Source organism: Falco naumanni, chromosome 9 (genome assembly GCF_017639655.2).
Source record: "Falco naumanni isolate bFalNau1 chromosome 9, bFalNau1.pat, whole genome shotgun sequence".
Classification (NCBI taxonomy): domain Eukaryota; kingdom Metazoa; phylum Chordata; class Aves; order Falconiformes; family Falconidae; genus Falco; species Falco naumanni.
Window position 1 is genome coordinate 20,287,342 of NC_054062.1, and position 22,692 is coordinate 20,310,033.

Consider the following 22,692-nt stretch of genomic DNA (forward strand, 5'->3'; position numbering starts at 1 on the left):
GGTTTGAGGCAACAAAAATGCTGAATTCATAGTAACTTCACCGGGGTGACTGAATATCTCTCTCAGGGTTAGTTGCAAGTTACACCAAAATGAATTAAAAATGCAAATCCAGAAACATTAAATTAAACCCTGTTCCTATAAAAGACACTCTAAATAGATGGTTTAAACTGAATTCTTTATTAAAGGTACCTCAAAAATATTGTCATAGAAAGAGCAGGTGTTTGCCAATCCCAAAACAAAGGGAAGACTTAAAATAAAGCAGGAAACCATGTTTACAAAACCACACTTTTTAGAAAGACCACCTGAAGTAGTTCCCCAAGTAGAAGCAATACATCTCTTTCTTGAATATTTCAAAATCAAAAGGAACAGATATGTTGAATAATTAAAGAAATCCAAACTCTTAATTGAAAGTCCTACAAGTGCTTTCTAAAGGGAGTGGCAAATGCTTTCTTCTTCTGACATATACCACACCTCTTCCTTTCCCTCCCTTAGTTAAAATAATCCTTCAAATTCCCTATCCTTGGATGAAGGATCATTACTTCGTATGAAATGTTACTGCATCATTACTAAAAGATGGGATGATTAGTCTGTTTTATATAACTTAGTTCATCAAGCTAGTTTGCTATAAAAATCAGTTGCTTTCTCCTAAAAAAAACCAGAAGTATCAGATCAATTTAAAATCTGCTCACTAGAGAAAACTCTTCTGCAGATGTTAAAAACACAAATTGGACTTACAAGAGTTGTGCACATCAAAACCCCGTAAGATTGTAACCAAAAGTATGTATGAACCTCAGCATGCAACAGAGATTTGCAAGTACTTCCTACAAACAACATGGCACCATTCAGTATTTCTGATGGTCTAACTTCTATAAATATTCTTAGATTTTTGATTTGACTAAACTTTGCACAAAATGAGTAGCCACCTACTAAAGAACATGTTTTACATGACCACAGATTACTTCATAGCACACGGTAACCTTAATTCACTAAGGGATCTTCTTCTAAAAAGATTAAATGCCCTTTTGCATAAAGAACATACCAAATATCACTTCTAACAAATAGAAAGCAAGAGCTACATCCAAAATTAATTTATAAGTTTAAGAAAAAATGAAATTTAATGTCAGTTTTAAAAGTAAATACATGAATTAAGCTCAATACACCACATCACATTAATTGTAGCGAGAATAATGAAAATATGGAAAAAAAAACCAAAAAGAGCTTCAGTGAGTATGTTACAAAGCAGGTGGGACCTAAGGGCCTTAAGAGAGTTGAAAATTGTATAGGAGAGACTAGACAAGCTACAGATGGCCAGCTATGGACAGAGATTAAACACTGCATTCAAATATTTCAACAGTGCTCCTAGTCTAAAATAGCTGAAAGTCGAGAAGATGCCTGTATCACACTTTGTACTTACTATATATTAGTTTTTCCAGATGTCAGCCATATTCCATGACAACTGTTGAACAGTTGCACAGATTTTTAGGTGAAAGGAGCTGTTGACATGTTTAATCTAATCTCTTGTCAGCAAACCATTTCCCCTGATAGCTACAGAGTAAAATGAAAGGCTTCAGATAAACCATTTCAACCTCCAGTTGCATTCCACAAGCAAAGACAACGTCTGCCAACGTCCAGCACTGGGACAGTGTGAAGTGACTGGTCCAGCAACACATCCTGAAGGGGATCTCAGTGAGCACATCGCAGAGGAAAGCAGAATAAAATCCCAGTCATTACTCATCTGGTCTGGGGGCACCTCCTTCCTAAACCAAAGCCTATAGATTTGTACAAACGTCAACTTGCAAAACCAATCAATCAACTGAGAGAGGTCAAATCCTTTCTACAGCCTGCAGGGCTAGAACATCCCTAATGTCTAATACAAAGGCTGATGTTTTAGGAAAACTGGGAATGGGAACAGATGGGGGTGGGAAGGCAACCATTCAGGAAAACTGCAGAAGAGAAGAGAATCCCTTCTGATCATTGCTACCAACTACCAAAGCCAAAGCAGGAAATGGAATTATACTCTTCCAAATATGAAGGTATCGTTGAACACAACACAAAGATTGATTTACAAACTCTGGATTTCACCGTTTTAACAGTAAAGTGCTTTTCAGTGTATTTTAATTTTTGTTTTCAGCCACCAATACCCCCTGATATACCAGGCCAGCATAGGAGACAGATTCAGACTCAAAAATTACAAGGGTCAGCAGGGTCCAAGACCATAACTGTTGCCAAGTGCACACACGTGAAAGATGCATGCAAGACGCTGGCAAAACACGAGTGACACAGGCTCAAGTATCTGACATGCAGCGCACAACACCTGCATAAAGCTAGAGGGCACAAACTCTTAGTGACATATTTCTGAAACTCTCTAAGCTATGAAAATTCAACTTCATTTAATATGCGTTCATCAAAATGCATGTAACTAATAGACCTTCTTGTCTTGATTCTGATGTGTTCCTTTGAATCACTCTTCCCTCACGCCTGCTTCTTACATAAAGAAAGTAAGATTATGGGCTTTTTCTTTTTGCACTATACAAATCATTCCGAAAATGCTGAGCTGCAGTTGTAATATATCTGTACATATTGGTCTCTGCATCTAATTACTCTGTGATGGCATGCACATTCACTAAAATAAACTGTCCCCATCCTAGTCTTACCAGGCAGAATATCCAACCAAAATTAAAAGTATTTTCATAAATACACGCCAAATCAATACACTCAAAATGAATAAGCCAACAGAAGCTAGCCTAATTTTTAAAGAAAACCAGTACATATGTATTTAACTATATCAGGCTTGCACTGGAGATTTATTTATTAAAACAAAGGAAAGTTATGACCATCTGAAAATGATACAAAAATACAAAAACACTTCCCATTGCAACAGAGTCAAAAGCACTTATTTTGTGCTATCAAAGAAACCGTTGTGAAGTACGAATTGAGTAAAATGCACAGTAGCACAATGCAACTGAAATTAATTTATTTTTTTCATTGGTAGTCTTATTTTCCTTTTCAATTGACTATTTAAAACCATTCTGTGAAATTAAAGATTTATATAAATTAAATCACACTGTAACAACAGTTTATACCTAACTGGCAATGCAGAAAAAACATTAACCTTTAAGTGATAGATGAGTTTAATTTAAGTCTGCTTTACTATATAAACTTATAAAAGGTGGAACACATGAATATACATTTATCATTTTAGCTAACTAAGGAATGTGAGAATTATTGTATGTAGACCAGAGATCCACCTAGTATCTTCTCTCCAGAAAAAAATGCCCAACAGCAGATACCAAGAGAAGAACCTAAGAAAAGGTGAAAGCACACCCTGAAACTTCCCCAAGAGCTGGGGGAAGATGCAACAGCTTGTGGCCCAGTGACTTCCCGAATTTAGAAGCAACTGACATATTTTTCTTCTGCATAATTGTCACATTGCCCTGTGAGCTTTTAGCATCTACAGCAACCTGTGTAAGCACTGAGCCCCAATGTTCCCCACCCTTTGCATGCAACACAGTCTGCTTTTTACTGGTTTAAGGTCAACACCTCACAGCTTTGCTTCATCCCTCCCATTCTGCTGTTGGAGGAGGCAGTGAGCAGTCACTTCCCACTTACCCTCTCCTGCCACTCACTGTTTTCTAGCCAATTTCACTGCTTTACATTTACCAAATCTAGAATTGAAGCCAACAAGAACCAGAAGCTTCAATCCCTTTATGAGACCACCATGAGAACCAGCAAAGGCTTGTAATAACACCAAAATGAGAGTAAAAATGTGGGAGGCACTCCTTTCTATCATACAAAGAAAAGGCCAGGCTTATTGCAATTACCCAGTACTAGAAGAATCTAATTAAAAATGTTTCATTAACAGCATAGCCCAAGAACAAAACCTTAGACAAAGCACTGAACGCTGATCAAATCTCCCAATGTGAGCCTACGGAAACAGGCTTGATCCTGCAAAGTACTGGATGCTCACAGACCAAAGCACTAGGTCATGTGATTAGATTTTAAGAATAAGAATATTGCCATCAAAGCTGGAACAGGAGATGTGCACTTTGCTCCATCAAAATGGTGAGTAATTAGTAAAATCAAAGTCATCAGTCACATATGAACATCACCCCCGAGCACCAGGGGAGCTGCAGGTGCTCTGCTGGGTCTCATCAGGACCAGCACATTTGTCAGATGTTTCAGAGTATGACTTCTCCAGCTTTTGCTAAGCCTGCTAAACTTAAAATACCATTTCTACAAAAGTATCTTTACTAGGATTTCTAGAGACTTAAAGCTCTCAACCACAATTCGTATAACCTGAGATGTACCGATTACGCATGCCTAGTTCTGGTCACAACAGTTCATGTTTCATCAACTGTATGTTTTCAAAGGCGTAACAGTGCTCTCAGAGGTACGCTAGTTAGAGGCTTAGTTCGTAGCACAATTTCAACCATCAAAAATGGCAAAGCTACTCCATGTATTTGCTTTCATAAGAGTTGTGATTTCAGCTTCTGAGCTATTGCCACAGCGAAGGGCAGAAGTATAACACAGGGCTTTGAATATGCCTCTCATTTTCCTAACCATCTCTCAGGAACAGTGCCATGTCAGACACTGGAAAGTGTGTCAGTGATGAATTTTTTGTGCTTTTAAAGTATCATTTTGGAACATTTACAACTGACTATTATTTTTCTTATTAAAACGCCAGTTGCCTTAAATGTCCATGAGTATGGCACACTTGACTACATTAAAACCCACACGTAAACACACAAAACTAGAAAATTACAAAACAGATGAAGAATCTGATTTTTTTAAAAGCTGTAATTCTGTTTCTGTTGAATTTCTTTCTCAAATAAGTGTTTCTGTGCTTTTAAATAAGAAAATGTGAACACATTTGTACAGAATGCTAAAATTAAAAGTTCAAAGGGGGAACACACACAATGGGGTATTTGCAGCACAAAATTTTCTAAGCCAGTTTGTAATCCAAAGAAACACTTCACTCCACCCAAAATTTGCTTTCTGTCTGTCTCAGAAGTCCTATTATTTAATATAAATGGTATGTTCTTCACCTTCTTTTATATATATCTTTTGGATATATTAGTGTGCCAACTAAGTATACAGCGATAAGACACTGTGTAAACAAAAGTAGATTATAATCCCCCCCCCAAAAAAACCAAACATGGGGGGGGGGGGGGGGGGGGGGGGAGGGGGGGCAGGGGGCCCAGGGGAATCTGCAATTAAAACACTAAGCAGCTAAGATCCCACTATGGTTTTGATTCTAGATTTGAGACTCCTGGAACTTGCTAAGCTGTTCCACAAAGCTCATTTTTCATACAGGAAGTGATCTAACATACAAAGTACTTCACAATTTTCAATCAACAGAAATACAGATATGAATGTATTAAGCCAGTATCTATGAAGCAAGACATTAGGTCACTTCCCGACAACTAATATCTAAAATCGACATTTGTTACTGCATGAAAGTGTGCTTATACAGCGTTATTTGAAACAAGAACTTTGTATTTTTACAGAGTGGGTATGTTGGCTCTGCTACCTCTGTAATCATTTCTGATGCATAATCCCTTCCCTGCCACTCCCCGGCATGTCACCCTCCAACATCCCTTCCTCACCGCTCCGGAACATTTCAGTACAGTATTGTTAGTCAGAAAAAAAGCTTCTTCCCCCCCCCCCCCCCCCCCCCCCCCCCTTTTTTTTTTATTATTTGGCAGATTCAGAAAGCTTTCTGTGGTAAAATCAAAACTTGGTTAGATAGTCCAGCCGTGAAATTAAAGAAGCATTGTGCAAGGTGTTTTGTTGAGGGCCAGGGAAGAGGCAAGGGAGAAACAGAAAAGGAAGGGGGCTGTTTGTTTTTCAAAGCAAGTTGACAAAAACATCTCTCTCAAGAAAAGAAAAAAAAAAAAAGAAAAAAAAAAGAAAAAAAAAGTAAAAAAAAAAAAAAGAGGCCTCCATTGAAAGAGTGTCAGTGAGGGAGGAAGGGAGAGACCTGGCAGTAATGGAAAGTCTGTTCCATAACAGGAGGCTCATAGGCTCATAATACATTAACTATTTATAATGAGCAAATATGCTTAGTCTTTTTTTGTAGCTGGTCTGCAACCCCCACCCCAGTTTGACTGAACTGGGGAAACATTAACAACATTTATATATGAAGCATACTGAAACCTGGGTGTAAATGTTGCAAAAGAAAAGCCAGTTGTGCCAAACACCAGGTAGATATCCGCGAGCAGGGAAGAGAAACTGGAGCGAGAGATGGAGAGGCTGGAAAGGCCGTCCCGCAGATGCATGCCAGGCAGCCACGCGCCATTTACTTGCTGGGTTTTTCTCAGTACTCTCTGTCTCTCGCTGAACAATCCTAACCACAAAGCAAGCTGTAATCTAAAAATCAAGCCACAACTTGCTTTAATGTTGAATCAAAAACTGTGATGACTAAGAAATAAAGCCAATGTTGCTGAACTGGCTACGACTGCCTTTTCTGAAACTTGTACAAATGTAGGTTGATTATTATCATTTAAGCTGGATTTTAAATTTTTTCCCGTCAGATTTCAATTCTGGCTGCTTGTGAATTAAGTGGCACAAATACCAATTTCTGATTTCAAGTTTTCACTCTAAAAAGACATGCTCAGCTACTACATTTTGGTCAACAGAAACAACAGGTATTTTCCAGTGGAGCAAAGACTGAACCAGTATAAAGTTAAAGACACGACAGCATACTGCTGTCTCTTGCCATTATTCATCTGTCTTTGGTGGTTTGTTGAGCTATATAGCATTGATATTCAGCTCAGATAAGCACGTAAAAAGACAGCTATTTATGTTTAAAAATAAGTAACTTCAAAACACTATAAAGACAATGCAATGGAAAAACAAAACAAAGTAGGCAGAAATCCAGTCCAACCAGGTATGAACCTGACTCAATAGAAACCACCTAAGCTTACAATAACTTTCTGAAGAAATAGATGAGTCCAAACTATCTTGATTGCATAGTCAGCAATTTCCTATCTATCAGAAATTACTTAACTACCTAAGTAACTCTGTGCCTCTGCTACTCAAAGACTTTTCCCTGTAAGCACAGTCTTGCAGCACATTGTAAGTAAGATTTTTGTAGTCCTCTGAGAAGTTCAGTGACTGACAGTCACTCAAGAACTCAGTAAATCGTACTGCTGTTCTGCACAAGAATCAACAATAGTGGTCTATAAGCCTTGACAATGGAAATCTCACACTTGCTTAAGAGAATTTTTCCCGTAATTGCAGTTTATCCAAAGAACTCACTTCCTAAATGACATATACACTACACAAGTTTTATGTAAAGCAGCTTTTAATAAGACTTACAAAATAGCTACAAAAATAAAGGCTATGCTTATGAATTGTTTAAGTTAGATGCAAATTCCAGATGGGATGGGATCTCCAGAGTTTAAAAATATCATCAATTCAGGAAGGAAGTTTAGCTCCAGTGGATACTTCATCAATGTAAACTCTGTTCAGGTCAAACTTTCTAAACAAAAAGACACAGTAATGCCACGCTTAACAATTTACTACTGTAAGAAAAGCCAAAGCGGTGTTCAGTGGTGCCTCACTCTTCTGCTCATTCACTTCACTATGTGTTTAAGTACAATACTGAAATGTTCAACATTAAATAATGTTTAAGTGATAACACTCATTCTTCTGAGTATATTCTGGTAACAAGAGCTTAAAATCACAATGACCTTGGGTTTTGTCATTTTAAAATCACAGCATGCATCTTTTTCTGACATCTGTTTAATGATGTAATTAAATAGAAGTCCTATTTTGTTGTTTCATCCTATATGAGATTCTGCAACTGACCAGGACAGCGTTTATTTCAGTTCACTATTCCCAATCTAAGCTGCAAACCCTCTGTATTTTATTGTATTAGGGCATGATAACTTTGTGGACTCGGAAAGGTTTTTTCAGTTGTTCTACCAAAGAGCATAAAACATACATAATTCATTTAAAACATTTATCTTTCTAGTTCTGTTTTTCTTTAGCCAAAGATGTTATTTAAAACTATCTGCCACAAGTATTACATTTCAACTACAAGTCTTTTAGCCTTTTATTCCTTTATATGCTCAGTTTCATTACAGAACGGACAGACAAGCTGTAGACATTTACTCATAACCACAGAACACCTTGAATCAGTTAGAAGTGACGGGTATTTTCCCTTGTAACTCTCATTCTTAGACCATGCTGCACTCCGCAGCATAGCTAGATTTAATAGTGCAATTCAGAAGCTAGAAATTACAGTTAAGGTAACATGCACACCTTGCTTTTAATCTCAAGTGTGAAGCTGCCTTCAGCTGAACACCAGTCATTCTACAGTCACCAACTAAACACTCATTCTTAAATTTGTTCCTCTTACTGAGCATTTTCAAATAGTGATATATTTTCCTCCAGCCTCTTCACATACCTATGGTTTCTGGCAGGTCCAAGAGCTCATTGTGCTGCAAGTCAAGGTTGGTGATTTGCGTGCAGCTTCCAATCTCTTCTGGAAGATGTTCAAGCTGATTGTGCGCTACATCCAGCGTTATGAGGTTACACAACTCACCTAAAAGCACACAAGAAAACCAAAACATCAAGTTCTTTAATGTACAGCTCTAGAAAATGACTTCCACACAAAGATTAAAAGAATCAAGACAGATTTCGAGATAATCTGAGAAAAGTTATTGCTACCATGAAGTTCACATATAAAATAAGGCAGTACAGGATCATAACTTCATCATCAGATCTAAAACCTGATCAACAATTTTGAAAAACTCAGATAAAGCTTTTAAACAGGATCTCTTCAGAGAATCTATATTTATTGATTTTCTTCTGACAGTTCAAGCTGTGGAATACAAGTACAAAACCTATACCTCACACTTGTTTCAGGCTGACCAGAAGTTTAAACATCAGAGAGAGTGAACTGTATTGAATTTTGAGAAATTGAGATCTGTTTTTATACTATTCATTTCTTTAAGGCACAAAATCACCAATTAAGAAACATCAGAATCATTTGGTTGACAACCTAGATAAGCCACCCAAAGTCCTGAGTGCCATTTTTAATCATTTTCATCATCACAAAAAGGCAACATATGATAATTAAACCGTGATCCTATTTACACAAAGTATTATATTTTATATATGCAAGCAAAGCTACTGCAAATAAAAGTTTGAAATAAAAGGTCTATCTTTTAAGCCTTAAAAAAAGATTTGATTTGTTTAGAGTTCAGAGCTACTTTACTCTGAACTGCTTCATTCCTGATGTTTACACATTAATTTAAAAGTACAGCTAGGCACAGCTCTCTACATACAGTAGTTTCACCTATTTTAATAACAAACATACTGTGTTCTAAACAACAGCTTGTTAGGTTTAAAAAAAATAAGTGTGCATGAATACATGTGTATGCATTCACAATTTTTTTGCATCTGATGGAGATGAAATTAATGCAAATAATTTGACCAGCTTCAACTCTACCCCATAAAGATGAGGTCACTGTATTCATGTATAAGAGAATGACTCAGTGAGTAACAAATTTGGAAAAGTAGAAAATTCCTTTTCAGGAGTGTCTATTTTTAAGCTTCAGTGTTGTATCTTTGACACGGTCCTTTAAGGATTTTCCCACTGAACTGCAGGACTAGCTTGAGCAAGTTCTGATGTGTAGAGTGTCTACACATTAGATCAGCAGATAATCACAAATGGTGATTTAATAAATCATAAAATATTTATGAATTCAGACTCTGAATTGAGTTGCAGGTGTCATGTAACCACAATACTTACTATATATCATGAATCGGCTGTGAAAAGCTAGCAAGAAAAAAAAAAAGCCAGCCTGAACAGCATCATTATTCTGTTTTTCTTAGATTGTTAACATATAACTGATCTTACTTCCTGTGCTTACCAACCCAAATTGGGACGGTTTTTCTACAAACTAGAAAGATGGAAATGTAAAGGTGGTTCTTAAGCAGCTCCTCCATCACTGTATGTGCCCCCTCTCAAGTCAGCATTCAAGTGTATTCCAAGCAACAAGAGTCAAACAGGCTGTATCCAGCACTGCATAAGCCACACGTTTCAATGCCATTAATATGCAGCAGAAAGCAAATTTAAGAAAACACTGAGCAAGAGTTAATGTTCTGTGGTAGGAGCATCTTCCTGTTACCCATGAAAACAAGCGGGCAAAGTGTAGAAGGCAATAGAAGGGTGAAGAAGAGCTTGAGGAAGTCTTCAAAATCCCTCCCTTTATTTAAAGAACCTCACAAATCTTTACTAAGATAACAAGAACCATCACGCACTTTGGGGCAGTAGCTTTCACTTTATGATTGCTATTTTCATTTGTTTTCACTTCAGACCTAAACCAATGATGTCAAATTTGAAATATGGCATAAATTTCATTTCATCACACTGATTTATATTTACTTGACTCTTCCCACTCTACATCTGCTGAAGTAAAAGACAGACTTGAGTTTTTGCAGCAACATTTGCTGCACTTCATTTTTGCACCTGCAGAAAACTTAGACAACAGCAAGCTACGTGTTTGAAACAAACATCTTACTAGCTAATTCCAGGGAAGGAAAAGATGAAGAGGGATGCCTGTGTTTATTTAGACAATCACGGGCAAGCTAACACTTTGGTTTAATTTGGGTAGTCATACCTAATATTGTTATATTAAAGATGTAGTCACTATTTTAAAAAGCAACACTGGTAAACATTTAATTAAAATTTTCTACGTTAAAATAGATTGAGGACTGCCTAACTACTTTTAGACTTGAGATCAGAAATGAAGCGAAAGTTAAAGCCATATAATTGAAGTACAGTGCCTTAAGGAAAGTAGTTTCAAGAGATACTATAACATGCAACTTTTAGTTTATATTGCTCAGTAAAGAGTCTTGCTTTTGGATGTAATAATACTTATAGTTTGACAGCATCTCACCAAAACGTTTTTTTTCCTACTAAGGGCATAAGGAGAGGGGAGGTGGAGTGCCGTTGGAACTGAAATTCTTTTAATACTTTAACTCGGATTGCTAAGACACAACACATAGTATACAAGTCAACAAAAAGCACTCCAGGCACACTTTCCTTGTTGTTCTCCATGACGTATGGAAAAAATTCTTAGACCCAATATGCTTAACAAGGTGACAAATGTTTAGGTGATGTGGTAGAGGCTCATCTTCACACGCGAAGGCACACAGAGGACCAGCAGTGGATGGGAGAACCCAAACACTGGCTGCCCCAGGAGAGACATCAGCCCCATGGCCTATGAGAGACCCATCACTGAATAAAGGGAAAGTTTATTTGCAGTAACTGTCCTCAGTCTCCAGAGCATCTCACAGACTGAGGACAGTTACTGCAAATGGGGCTTGAACACCTACCATGAGGTGCAAAGATGACCAACTGGGGACAGCAAGAGTTGCTATGGGATCCTTAGGGAAAGGGAGGAATCAATGTGATTTAGGAAGGACAAGTGTGGGAAAACACAGAGGTAAGGAAATAAAAGGGTCCAGTCCTTTACAAGCCAACACTGGTCACTGTGGCCCATCAGCACCATCTGCCCTGTCTTTTTAAACTCCAACTGTTTTCCTGGGTGAGAGGTCCGAGTACCAGCAACACTGCAGTTAACATGACCAGCAGCACTGAAAGCATCCCAGTACGCGGAGCCCAGACCCAGCCTGGGTGCAGGGAGCAGCTACAGGACAGGGGCAGCTCTGCCCAGCTGACCGAGGGCAGCCAGCTCCCCCCTGAATGGACACACTGTGCACCCCGCTGCTGCACAACAGCAGCTCTCTTTCAGAAATTATGCCAGGGTAAACACATGGCATAAACAATCAATACAACAAATAATGATCTGCCAGAACAAAGAGGCCAAACTTAAGGCCATCTGCACAATGCTTTTCCCCGGAGCCGATGTAAAGCCAGCTTGTTTCGGTGACTGAAAGAGTCCTGCTCATTGGTTCAGCAGCAGCAACTGTACTGAAGGAAACACTTCTCAAAAAAAAAAAAGGTGAAAATTAGTTTCACCAAGATACAGCTGAAATCTGGCATTTTTCCTTGGCCAGGGCAAGAAGCATACGTCAATATAAAAAAGAAAGTTTTCCTAAAGTAAGATTTGCTCAGGTACGAAAAGAAGAACTGCTAACGAACAAGCAGCTTATGATCGTGCTCACATTAAAAGAATCAACATTTGCTCTTTCCTGGTGCACGCATAAGCCTTGCTGAAACACATTGGTATCTAAATCAATTTAACAGAAATACACCAGCTAGAAATGTACTACAGCTCAAAATAAGCCTTACCTAGAAAGCAGTTTAGTAAAGAACAATCCATTCCTGTTCGCCACAAGGCCAACTCAAGCATCACTTCACCAAAGGACCGTTTGAATACCCAAAATCATGGGAGTAAGGCAAGCCCTACTGTATGGAAATATCAATTACAGGTAAAATGAACTGGTTTTGCCACAAGTAATGTCCAAAATAGACAAATCTTAAGCTCACAGTAGTGAATTAAGGATTCTCTCTGGACTCCTTGCAACAGCATTGAAAGAACAAGCATCCTCAGGACAATTAAAAAATAAGCTAGGAAGGTGCTATGGTTTGGGGTTAGTTGGTTTTTTGGGGGGAATTTTTTGGGAGGTGCTGTCTTTTTTTGTGTTGTCGTCCCCCCCCCCCTTTTTTTTTAAAAAAAAAATACTATATCGCATTGTAATTGCAAAGGAAGAAAAGCACTTGAAGCTCCAAGTCTGCCAAGAAAGCAGACAGAAATTTCATGTACTAGCTGGCTTGACAACAGACTTTAAAGTAGAAGTAATGCCCATATGAAATACAATGAAATACGCAAAGCAGTGTCTCTACAAATAACCTTCACAAAATATTTAGTTGCACCCTATCATGTAGTTCTTAAAAACCTATATTTTAAAAGGTTCAACAAGCTAAAAAAAGCATTTGTCAGAGAAAATAGGTTGTAAAGACTCCCAATCACCTTCCAGTTAAAAACATAGTTAAAAACACAGCTAAGCATATATCTCAGCAATCCTTAAAAAAGGTGGGGTGAACAATCACCACACTGTTGTTTGCATATGCACAGAGCCTAAACGTTTCAGTACGACAAAGCTAAATGTACCTGCTGAAAAAACCCCAGCTTTAAGAAATGACTAATGTTTTCTGCATAATGAGGCAGAATTACAGTCCCATTATAAATGGCCAACCTTGAAAGCCTGTTACGACAAGAGGCCTAAGTTACATGCCCTGACTTACATAACTCTGGAAATTCTTCTTGGCCATTTGAAAAACAGGTTCATTAAAAAAAAAAAGTACACGCAAATTAGCAGTCATGTAGGGAGAGAGTATAGGTCAATAGCAAAAAGGCTTTGGTGTCTCCCACCACTAATACACCCACGGGGCAACACTCTTGGACAGCAAACACAATTTGTAGTATAGCCTGTTTTCCACTGGATTAACTCTGTGCCTGCCCATGCTTAAGCAGATTGAAAATTATGAAATCTTTCACGACACAATAAATCCTGGGCCAGATGACACAGCTAAAGGATCAAGACTTACGGAAAGCACAAGGATGAGGAGAATGAAAATATTAGTGGGACTTCAGGCTGGTGTGTCAGAACACGGGTTGTGAGTGAATTTGTAAAGAAAAATTATCTGAAATCAGCAATACTGGGAGTAAGTTACAAACAGTTCTCATAACTTTGGTAGTTATTCATCTCTCACTAGGTTCTCAACTGGAGGCAGGGAGGGAGAGAAAAAATATTTTAGTTTGCCTATAAAACTTTTGCCTATAAAAACTCTTTGGGGTAAGCGTCCTTTTGTATCTGTAAAATCACTGTAAGAAGTGATTTTGGAAAAAAATTAAACACAATTTTACAGTTTCAGAATCTTTTCTCTCTCTCTAAGATTTGAGTACACCACTGTAACAGACAGCCTGAACTTTTTGCTGTGCATGACCAGCTGCACAAAAGACAGTTAAGCAGGGCTACTTTGAATTATTACTGCACAACCATAACTTACACAGAAAAGCTACTGAGAAGAAAGAATGCAATTTTAATATGGTCACAAGTGACTTACGTACCAACGTTAAAATATTCATATAAGTTAGAAATATGCATAGTAAAATATTTAGAATTTGCTGAATGCACAACAGTATCTAGTTATGGGAATCGGTCAAAAACACAAACTAAGTTCAACTGAAAAGAAAGTGTCAAAATCTGGTCTAAAACAAGCTTCAACAAGACACAACAGCAAAACACTTTTTATTCATTGTTTATAACTGAAAGTAACAAATATAAATAAAATTAAAAACATGTTCAAACAACATTTTAAACATGTAAAACATGTAGAAGAAACAGTCTTAGCAAGGGCTCAAGGAAGGATTTGAGCAGTAGAATAAACAACGGGAACCTCATGAAGTGTCAAGACAAAGGTGAAGTCTTGCACCTAGGAGGGAAACAGGTTTGCAGTGAAGGACCAGGGTTCCTGGTGGAGCTGAACCTAGGGTCACATCTTGGATCTTGTCCATTCTGAGCGTGGAACAAGCGTGCTTGTTCTCAAATAATAGATGTTAACCACCTACTGGGCTGCACTAGCAAGGGAAGCCTGAGGGAAGTGATTATTTCCCTCTGTTCAGCACTTACGAAAGCATTCAAACAGTTAAAATAATTGTAGCATTGATATTAAAAAAAAAAAAGGGGGGAAAAAAAAAAGCTGGACTTTAACAGGCTGTCAGTATTTACTGGAATTACACTTGGGGCATCATCCCTATAAGCTCTGCAAGTAGATCAAAAAGGCAGAACTACTTAATCATTATCCTAAAGCCAGACTGAAGAAAATGTAATCAGGAGGAATTTGACTAGATGACAAGACAAAACTGCATCCCCAACAAGAGCTTTCACAGGAATCAGAACCCAGACAGCAAAACAGAAGTCAGCCAAAAGCAAGTTCTTTACCCTTCCTGCAGCTCAAAAAAAGAACCAGAACTGCATCAAATAAGCAGGCATTTTCTCCGACTTCTAGACAACAGCACACACATCTCCATACCTATATTTACTCCACTTCTGTTCACAACTTCATGTCTTTACCACATTAGAACACAAAAATATAAAAATATTCTCAGCCACTGTGTTTGCAGACATCAGCATGCCAACTAAGCCCAGGAACACAACTTGGTTTCCTTCAAACTGCTGAAACAGAAGAAGGGGTTCTTAGATACAAATAATGTAAAGAAATGTTTCTCTATGTTGTCAGGTCTGCCATAAAAAGGGGAAATGAAATTCAGAGTATCACTGAAAAGCTTTGCAACTAACAACTCATTTAATAAGCAGGCACTATATTCAGCATGGAGTGAGTAGACTTGAACTAATGCAGCTGCACACATCTGGTTTGCCATCTATGCTGCTGAAAACCAAACAGGTGCAAGTGTTATGAAAAAGAGTTTCAAAGTAGTAAAGAAACCACAAATGATCTAAATATTGGGTAGATGGGGGAAGGGAAGAACAGAAGAGAGTCTCAGAGACATTCCAAGTCTGGTGTAGGCAGATTCCCTGAATTACAATCTAAAAATATTTCCCTTGCAGAACAGCCCTGACCAGATTCTCCATAGAATAAGAGTTGCATTCACAGACAGAAAACACAATATTTGGAGACTTAAGAAACTTGCAGAAACTATGCAAATGTAACTTCAACTGTGTTGACAGTATTATTTCTATTTGAGCTGCATGTGCTAAGACAGAAATATCCAAAACTAGTATAAGATGCATCCTTGTCTTTGCAAAGAAAATATTATCAATTGTACAAAACAATTTCTTCAACACAACATAGAGGAATGCAATAAAACTCTTGATACAAGAAATGCAAAAGGCTTGCTTAAGTAACAGCCTGCAAATTGAAGCATTTGCTTGGCCTCATCCCAAGACAGTTCTGGTTTTCATCCTTCTCGTGCTGACTGTCTGACTCACCAAAGCATTCACATTCTTCCATGCTAATCTTCAACTTTTTGATCTCAGTGGAATGGACAATTTACCAGATATGGCAATGAAGCTGGAGTCCACCTTGTGAACTCACTTCCACAATTATCCCTCCAGACTGTGTTCTGGCAAAGCTTCCACATGGAAACCTTTCCCTTAAGGTTTTATTCCATGGATGTCACCAGAGATTCAAAAGCCAAGCGAACAGGTAAGTTCTGCTTTTGCACTCTGTATGTATATATATGTGTGTGTGTGTGTGTATATATTTTCAACATCTGCATAACAGTGACCTTTTAGTCAAGAACAACGTTGAAAGCAAACTTGTGGACCTTGCTAAGGATGCAAAGCATTTATAGGAGATTAAAGGGAAAAAATGGTCAAACCCTTGGAAGAAGAGTCTACTGAGAATTTCTAAAGACACAAGCTGTACCAGATTCAGAAATCCCTGATACGAAAATAGGTTAAGCTTCATATATACACTTACCTTGTTTCTATATAGACATTTCCTTAGGGCTACAGTGGAAAGCAAGACACTGGGCAAGACACACTCTGAAAATTTAACATCACTGTTAGGTAGGATGCAATTTATAAGAAAGACTAGGTTCACAAAGAGCAACATAGGGTAGTATTACCATCAAGAAACTTGCATCAATGAATTCTCACCACTATATGTAAAAATGTAACAAAAAATTTCTTCAGGAAGGTGGGGCTGAGCCGATGCTAGCAGGACTCCAATAAGCTACATAGGGCTTTGTGGAACAAGACATCGAAACTCAGGGGAAAAGGAAGAAAAAGAGATCCTGAAAATACAATCTGATGCATTTTCAATGGTAGACAGTAATCCATCCTTCTTCAAACCACTTGTAGTACACTTCACATGCTTTTATATGACATGCGCAATCTTACTTGTGAGGTTTCACAAGTGAGCTGCAGCTGACTTAAGAGCTCAGTGCAAGCAAAAGTGGCGATCCAGCTCTCCCTGTTCCAGTTCATGTTCTCCCACTCCTCCTCCTCCTACACCAGTTCCAGTCTTATCTGAAACTTATTTCAACTAACTAATAGACAAAAGTAGCAAAACAATATTTTTCTGATAGTTCAGTGAGATAAAAATCAGCTTGCCAAGGAACAGCTCAGATGAAAGAGGCAGAAGTGAGTAGCTGGGAAGCTGTGAGAAGGGGAGTGGATATTGCCCCTTTCAGCATCACGAAGCAGCACTGCCATTTCATGAGAAGTCTCCCTAATTCACTTGAACTCTTGAACAGAGATTTTGGCTGAACAGGCAAAAAAATAAAAGTTAAAAAAATAAAAACAAAACTCCAAACTTCAGAATACATTTTCAGTTAAAGGGATTTTTAAGTGGTTTTAGATCTTATTCAAACAAACCTATCTATATTTGAAAGTACAACAATTTATATCAAGACCTCAGCTTACTATGCAGTCTATTAAAATCATTTTAATTGCATTTAAAAATGTAGAAGCAATACATATGTTACTGGAAAAGTGTTGAGAGAAGTCCAATTACTAGTAACAATGATTTGCTAGGTACCTAGAGCCTGAATTTGCTGAATTATAAAAGACTATCTTCTTCCACAGTACAGAAAATATTTTCTTCATTATTTGGTTTATTGAGTGAGTTCAGTTGAGTAAACTACTATCTAAAATTAAGCAGCCTTCTGAATATTGAAAAGACAAGAACCGTTACTGTCATCATCCCACCTGTAATAAAGCAACTGGATGCAAGGGAATGAGAGGTACTGTATTCTGGGAGAAAAAAAGTACCAGAACACATACATCTGTTTACTAACTATAGATAATAACACTTCCTCTTTCTCACAAAAACATTTCTTTTAAATGCAAGGCAACTTTTCCCCCACTGCAGACACCTCCTTTAAGTTTGTGTTGTTTAATGGCTAAAGGCAGTTTAAAGCCCAAAATAGAACCAAACTTCAGATTACTTCTCAGCAGCTCAGTGCTGGCACGTTCAGCTCTTCTAGGTCTTCCTCAAGACAATACACACCATAACAGGTCAGTGTTTCAAAGCATTTTCCAGGACCACTTAAAATCTGATCAACTATGTGTTCTTCAAACAGCATATTGTTAAATGTTTTACCTTCACTCAAGGTTTTACGAAATGTTTGAGTCAGTTTCAGGTTTTTCTAAAAGGCATCTATTTCTAACAAGTATTAATACTGTATACTTGCACAGCAAGCTGTAGATGTCCTAGATTAGCATTTCTAGAAGCTTATTTTGAATTCATGTAGACAGTAGTACAGTTTCTACAGGTCATCTATCAGACAAGGAACACTACCATAGGATCGGAGACTATCAATCCAAAATATAAGCCAGGAGAAATAATAAGGGGAGATTCTGACAACCTCACAACCATCTAAACACTACGCAGACCAACAGAATTTGCAGGAAATGTTAACAAAAGGCAGAGAAGTAAAAGGCATGAAAACAGAGACAAAGTGATTTGAAAATACATCAGTAAAATATAAAATCAGTTTGGCATAAAGAGTTAAGAGTTTTCTACAAAAATGTGGAAGACCTAGTTTACTCAGTCAAGTAATCCATGAAGATGTCTGATGTAGCAGTGTGCAGAAAATAACTAAGAGACTCAGCTGAGCAGTAAAAGATGTGAAGATACCTGAGGAATGGACTACAACTTGCTATGGACATAACACCTGAAAGTAAAATATCAACTTGGATGGAAGTTACCTCTCTGGACTCTTAAAACCCACCTCAAGGTTGATCTTGTACAGCATCTTCAGCAAAGACCTAGTCAGAAAGCAAGGGTTTTCTAGCAAGCTAAAAGCATTGGAAGAAACAGGTAACTAAAAATAAATGTAAACAGCGTGGAATTTAGTAGTGTAAAAAAAAAAAAAAAAAAAAAAACAAAAACGACGTACGTTTCTTGTAGGATCTCACAGTTGGCCTCTGCAGAGAGGGAGAACAGAAAAGGCAAAGAGTGCAGGTGTCTTAGGTGGTCACAAAAGCATTTGTATGATGAAGACTAACACAGCAACATGATCCAGATGCATGGACAGAGTTATCTCCAGCACAAAGAGGGAAACTCACCTGGAACAGTACTAATCAAGCATTCGCAACATTCAAAACAAGACAACACAGAAAATGGATAGTGGGGTGACAGAAGGAATGGAGATTTTATACAAAACTAAAAACTGTGGTCTGAGTAATGACTGGGAGAAGATATGACTGCTGCCTGCACATACAGTGGGAGAGAAAATAAAAACGGGGAAACTGCCGCATCTAAGAACAGTCAAGCATCACTGGCACAAAAACCAACGAGTCATAGACATACTGGATGCTGGAAGAAAGGTCCCAAATATCAGAGCACTTAAGGCTCCAGGACCTACTTTCAATTTCTTTTAATGAGAGTAGAAGGAAAATAAACTTTGTTTTATAAGGCTGGAGACTAAAAATACCTAGAAAAGTAATTAAATAGGATGATTGCTTACAAATCAGGTGACCCTTTATTTTAGAGCAGCAAGGTCCTAAAGTTGGAAAGTCTTTTAAAATTCTACAGAACTGATATTTTGTGTTCAGTGGTAGTGAAAGGCATCACAAGTCTCTAGCACCAGGATAAGACTTGAATTCCATCACACTCGATGCTGGCTCTTTGAGGGAACAGTAGCAACATCCAATCTTTCAAGCTGAAATCTGGGGTTTTTTTGTCTAGGGCAACTATTTGTAGCACATCTACTTCCAAAAGACAAAGTAAAGAAAACCCAGGGTCAGTTGTGGACCAGATTAGCAACATGAACACATCATATCTAACTGCTGCAAGACTCTTCCTTGCTGGACAAGTCAGCAGGTTACATAAGCTTTGAATTTTTAAAAATACAAACAAGCACACTAGCTTACCATCAAGATACATGAGCCTTAGGCCTTAGAGCAATGGGGCTTTTTTAAAAAGAATTTGAAATGCTCCACATGATATTGCTTTATAAAAGATAATGGCCTCATTTTACTTCCCGCTTTGCAGCAACAAAAATTTCTGTGTTATTTACAAGCTGATAATATAAGAGTGCTTACTTGTATACAGTATTTAAGAACTATATTATAAACATACAAGGGATTAAAATCATTGGGACTTAAAAGGCAAATTTTTTTAAGCGCGCATGTAAAATGTAGGAAATAACAGGTCTTTAAAGAAACAGACTAATTCCATCGGAAAGAAATACATTTCTCAGCAGTTTCATTTTTCAGCTGTGTTTCCAAATCCAACATTTCATCTTTGTACTAGAACAAAGATACATGAAAGTGAGTGAGTAGATATCAATTACAAAACTGAAAATATCTTGCCTGGTTTTACTATTTGAGGAAAAAAACGTTTTCAAACACCTGTTCTGTATGTCTTGGCAGTTAAAATTATTTGTGTTAATTTAACTTAAAATCCTTTCTTTTTCAACTGATTCATTGCAGGCAACCTAGTCAGAGAAATTTACTTGGAATAAAAAAGGGTGATGTTGAACATAGCGATTTCCCTTCAGAATTCTTCGTAAGGGTGACAGTTGTCTTACATTTATGCTTTTAAAATGCATTCCACAATGAGGTGCTGACCCGTAACAAGAAACACTGGCATTACCACAATACAAATAAAGGCACGACTAACTGCTGGATACAAAGACAGAAGTGGTTAACATTCTTGAGCTAGGGTTTGATAGAGAAGTGATAACAGTGCCTGTGTGGGTATTAAGAATTAAAAAAATACAAAAGAAAAGACACATATTTCTTCATGATACATGTCTACTAAATTTCTCCATTGAACTGTTACATATGATCTCTTTGAAGACAATTGTGAACAAACACATACAGAAATTACATACTTTAACATAAACTTAACCATATGAATTCAACACAAAAAACAGTTAAGAGACAAAGAGGTTCCAGCAGCAACATCTGCAGAATCAAACACACCTACAAAAAGTTTCTAAAAGGCAACACCAAACACCAGAATGCAACATCTCGCAACAGTTTTTTCTTCACACACTAGTATTAATTTAAACTTATCCAGTACTATCCCCAGCTGAACCTCAGAAGCTGACCCTTTGCTAGATTATGTTTAATAACTGAGCCACAAACAGACCCAGGTGAAGTACCGACAACTGTGTAATACAGCTCAACCAGCTAAATGGGCCACAATTCCTTCAACAGGTATACAAACATGCAGTATGTTGGGGTTTTTTTGCAAACATCAGCCCCACAGTTTCCAGTATGATTCTTTGATTAGCAGAAGATCCGAATTGGCTGTTGGACTTAAACTAAACTGAAGTGTCAAAACAGGTCAAAATTACAAATCCTTAATTCTCTCAGGGAAATTCCCCGGATTGGCAAAATGCTCGTACCAATTCAAAAATCACGTTGGTCAGAAAACATGCCACATTAGCCATCTAATTTTCACCTAGCAAAAAGTGTTTCTGTGGCTATAGCAGAATCCATTCCAAAAACTGCTACAGAGAGCTGAATGTTACGACAGCCTCACTATGCTTCTTCACTCCTGTCATCACATACAGAAGCTGTTTGTACGGGACGTTGCCAGTAACGTAATTAGCAGTTTCAGACATACCCAGGAGTTTCTGCCATCAAGAACAAGTTATCTTATGTATTTTTCATATCGGGGTGAAGGAAAAAGAGGCAAACACTGCTGGTTTGAAAAAGATCCATCAGGGATCCAAACAAGAGCATTTCCCCAGCTTTGCAAAATTAGCGAGCATAAGGGCCAATTTCAGTAACACTTAGCATACTCACACACTGGTTTGGTCAACAGGAAAAAGTTCCACAACAGCTTTTAAAAACAGGGCACAGGAATTATTACTCGGTGTTACAAGGGCTTTTACAAGTTTTTTTTCCACACTTGAAGAAAGTCAAAGCAGTTTCTTAACTGCATGAATTTATGTTCCCCCTAAAGGGACTAAGCTATGCTTACATTTTAAAATCTGGTGATACATAGAAAAAAAATCACCAATGACAGAATCTCCCTTTTATGAGGCCCGCTGTTCAAATATTGCTTCAGAACAGTGCGATAAAGAGATGTTTTCCATAAAGCAGAACGTATTAAGAAAAACTTAAGAGGTTCTTGATATACAGCTATTCCAGCCCATTTTTTGTAATAAATTATTTAAATTAATAAGCTATTTTCATACTATTTAAATGTCTTTCAAACTTCTGTCACAATTTTTGGAAAAACAAATATTATTCATTAAAAAGTCAAAAGACTCATCAGCCATGCATACAACATCTGGTCACTTTATATTACGATTCCATGTATTAATATATTCATGACTTCTAAAAGGTAGCGGCTTTCACGAATCACTAACTTACATTATTAACTCTTACAGCATCCAACAGCTTGCTCATGGTAATAGCATGTAGCTACCTATTCTACTGTGTATTACCACAGTCACACTCCTCTGCTACATGCCCGTAATGTGTTTATACTTTGCAACAGTTCATAAATGATTTATAAAGAAATCTTAAGATGAAATATGCCCCTGTATTTATTTTTTTTAAAACCATCTGGGCTCTGAAGACACAATTTGTGAAAGCACAAGGCAAAGATGAAAACAATATACATCTGATTTTAAAATGACAGATGAAGAAAAAGAGCTTTTGTTGTTTACAATAATATAGATATCCAAGGTATTGATTACTCTCAATGTAAACTAACATTGCAACAGTATGATCAAGAGCATAATTTTATGAAGTTTTAAATGAAGAAGGACA

At 37.5% G+C, this 22,692-nt stretch overlaps 1 protein-coding gene across 4 annotated transcripts in view; it reads right to left on the bottom strand.

Annotated features, from left to right (window-relative positions):
* SHOC2 (SHOC2 leucine rich repeat scaffold protein) overlaps positions 1 to 22,692 on the bottom strand; it is a 70,692-nt gene that overhangs the window by 18,705 nt on the left and 29,295 nt on the right. For all 4 annotated transcript variants that reach the window (XM_040606392.1, XM_040606390.1, XM_040606389.1 and 1 more), the window contains exon 3: positions 8,414 to 8,551. In XM_040606392.1, coding sequence (XP_040462326.1) covers positions 8,414 to 8,551 — 138 coding nt within the window. The remainder of the gene's footprint in view (positions 1 to 8,413; positions 8,552 to 22,692) is intronic.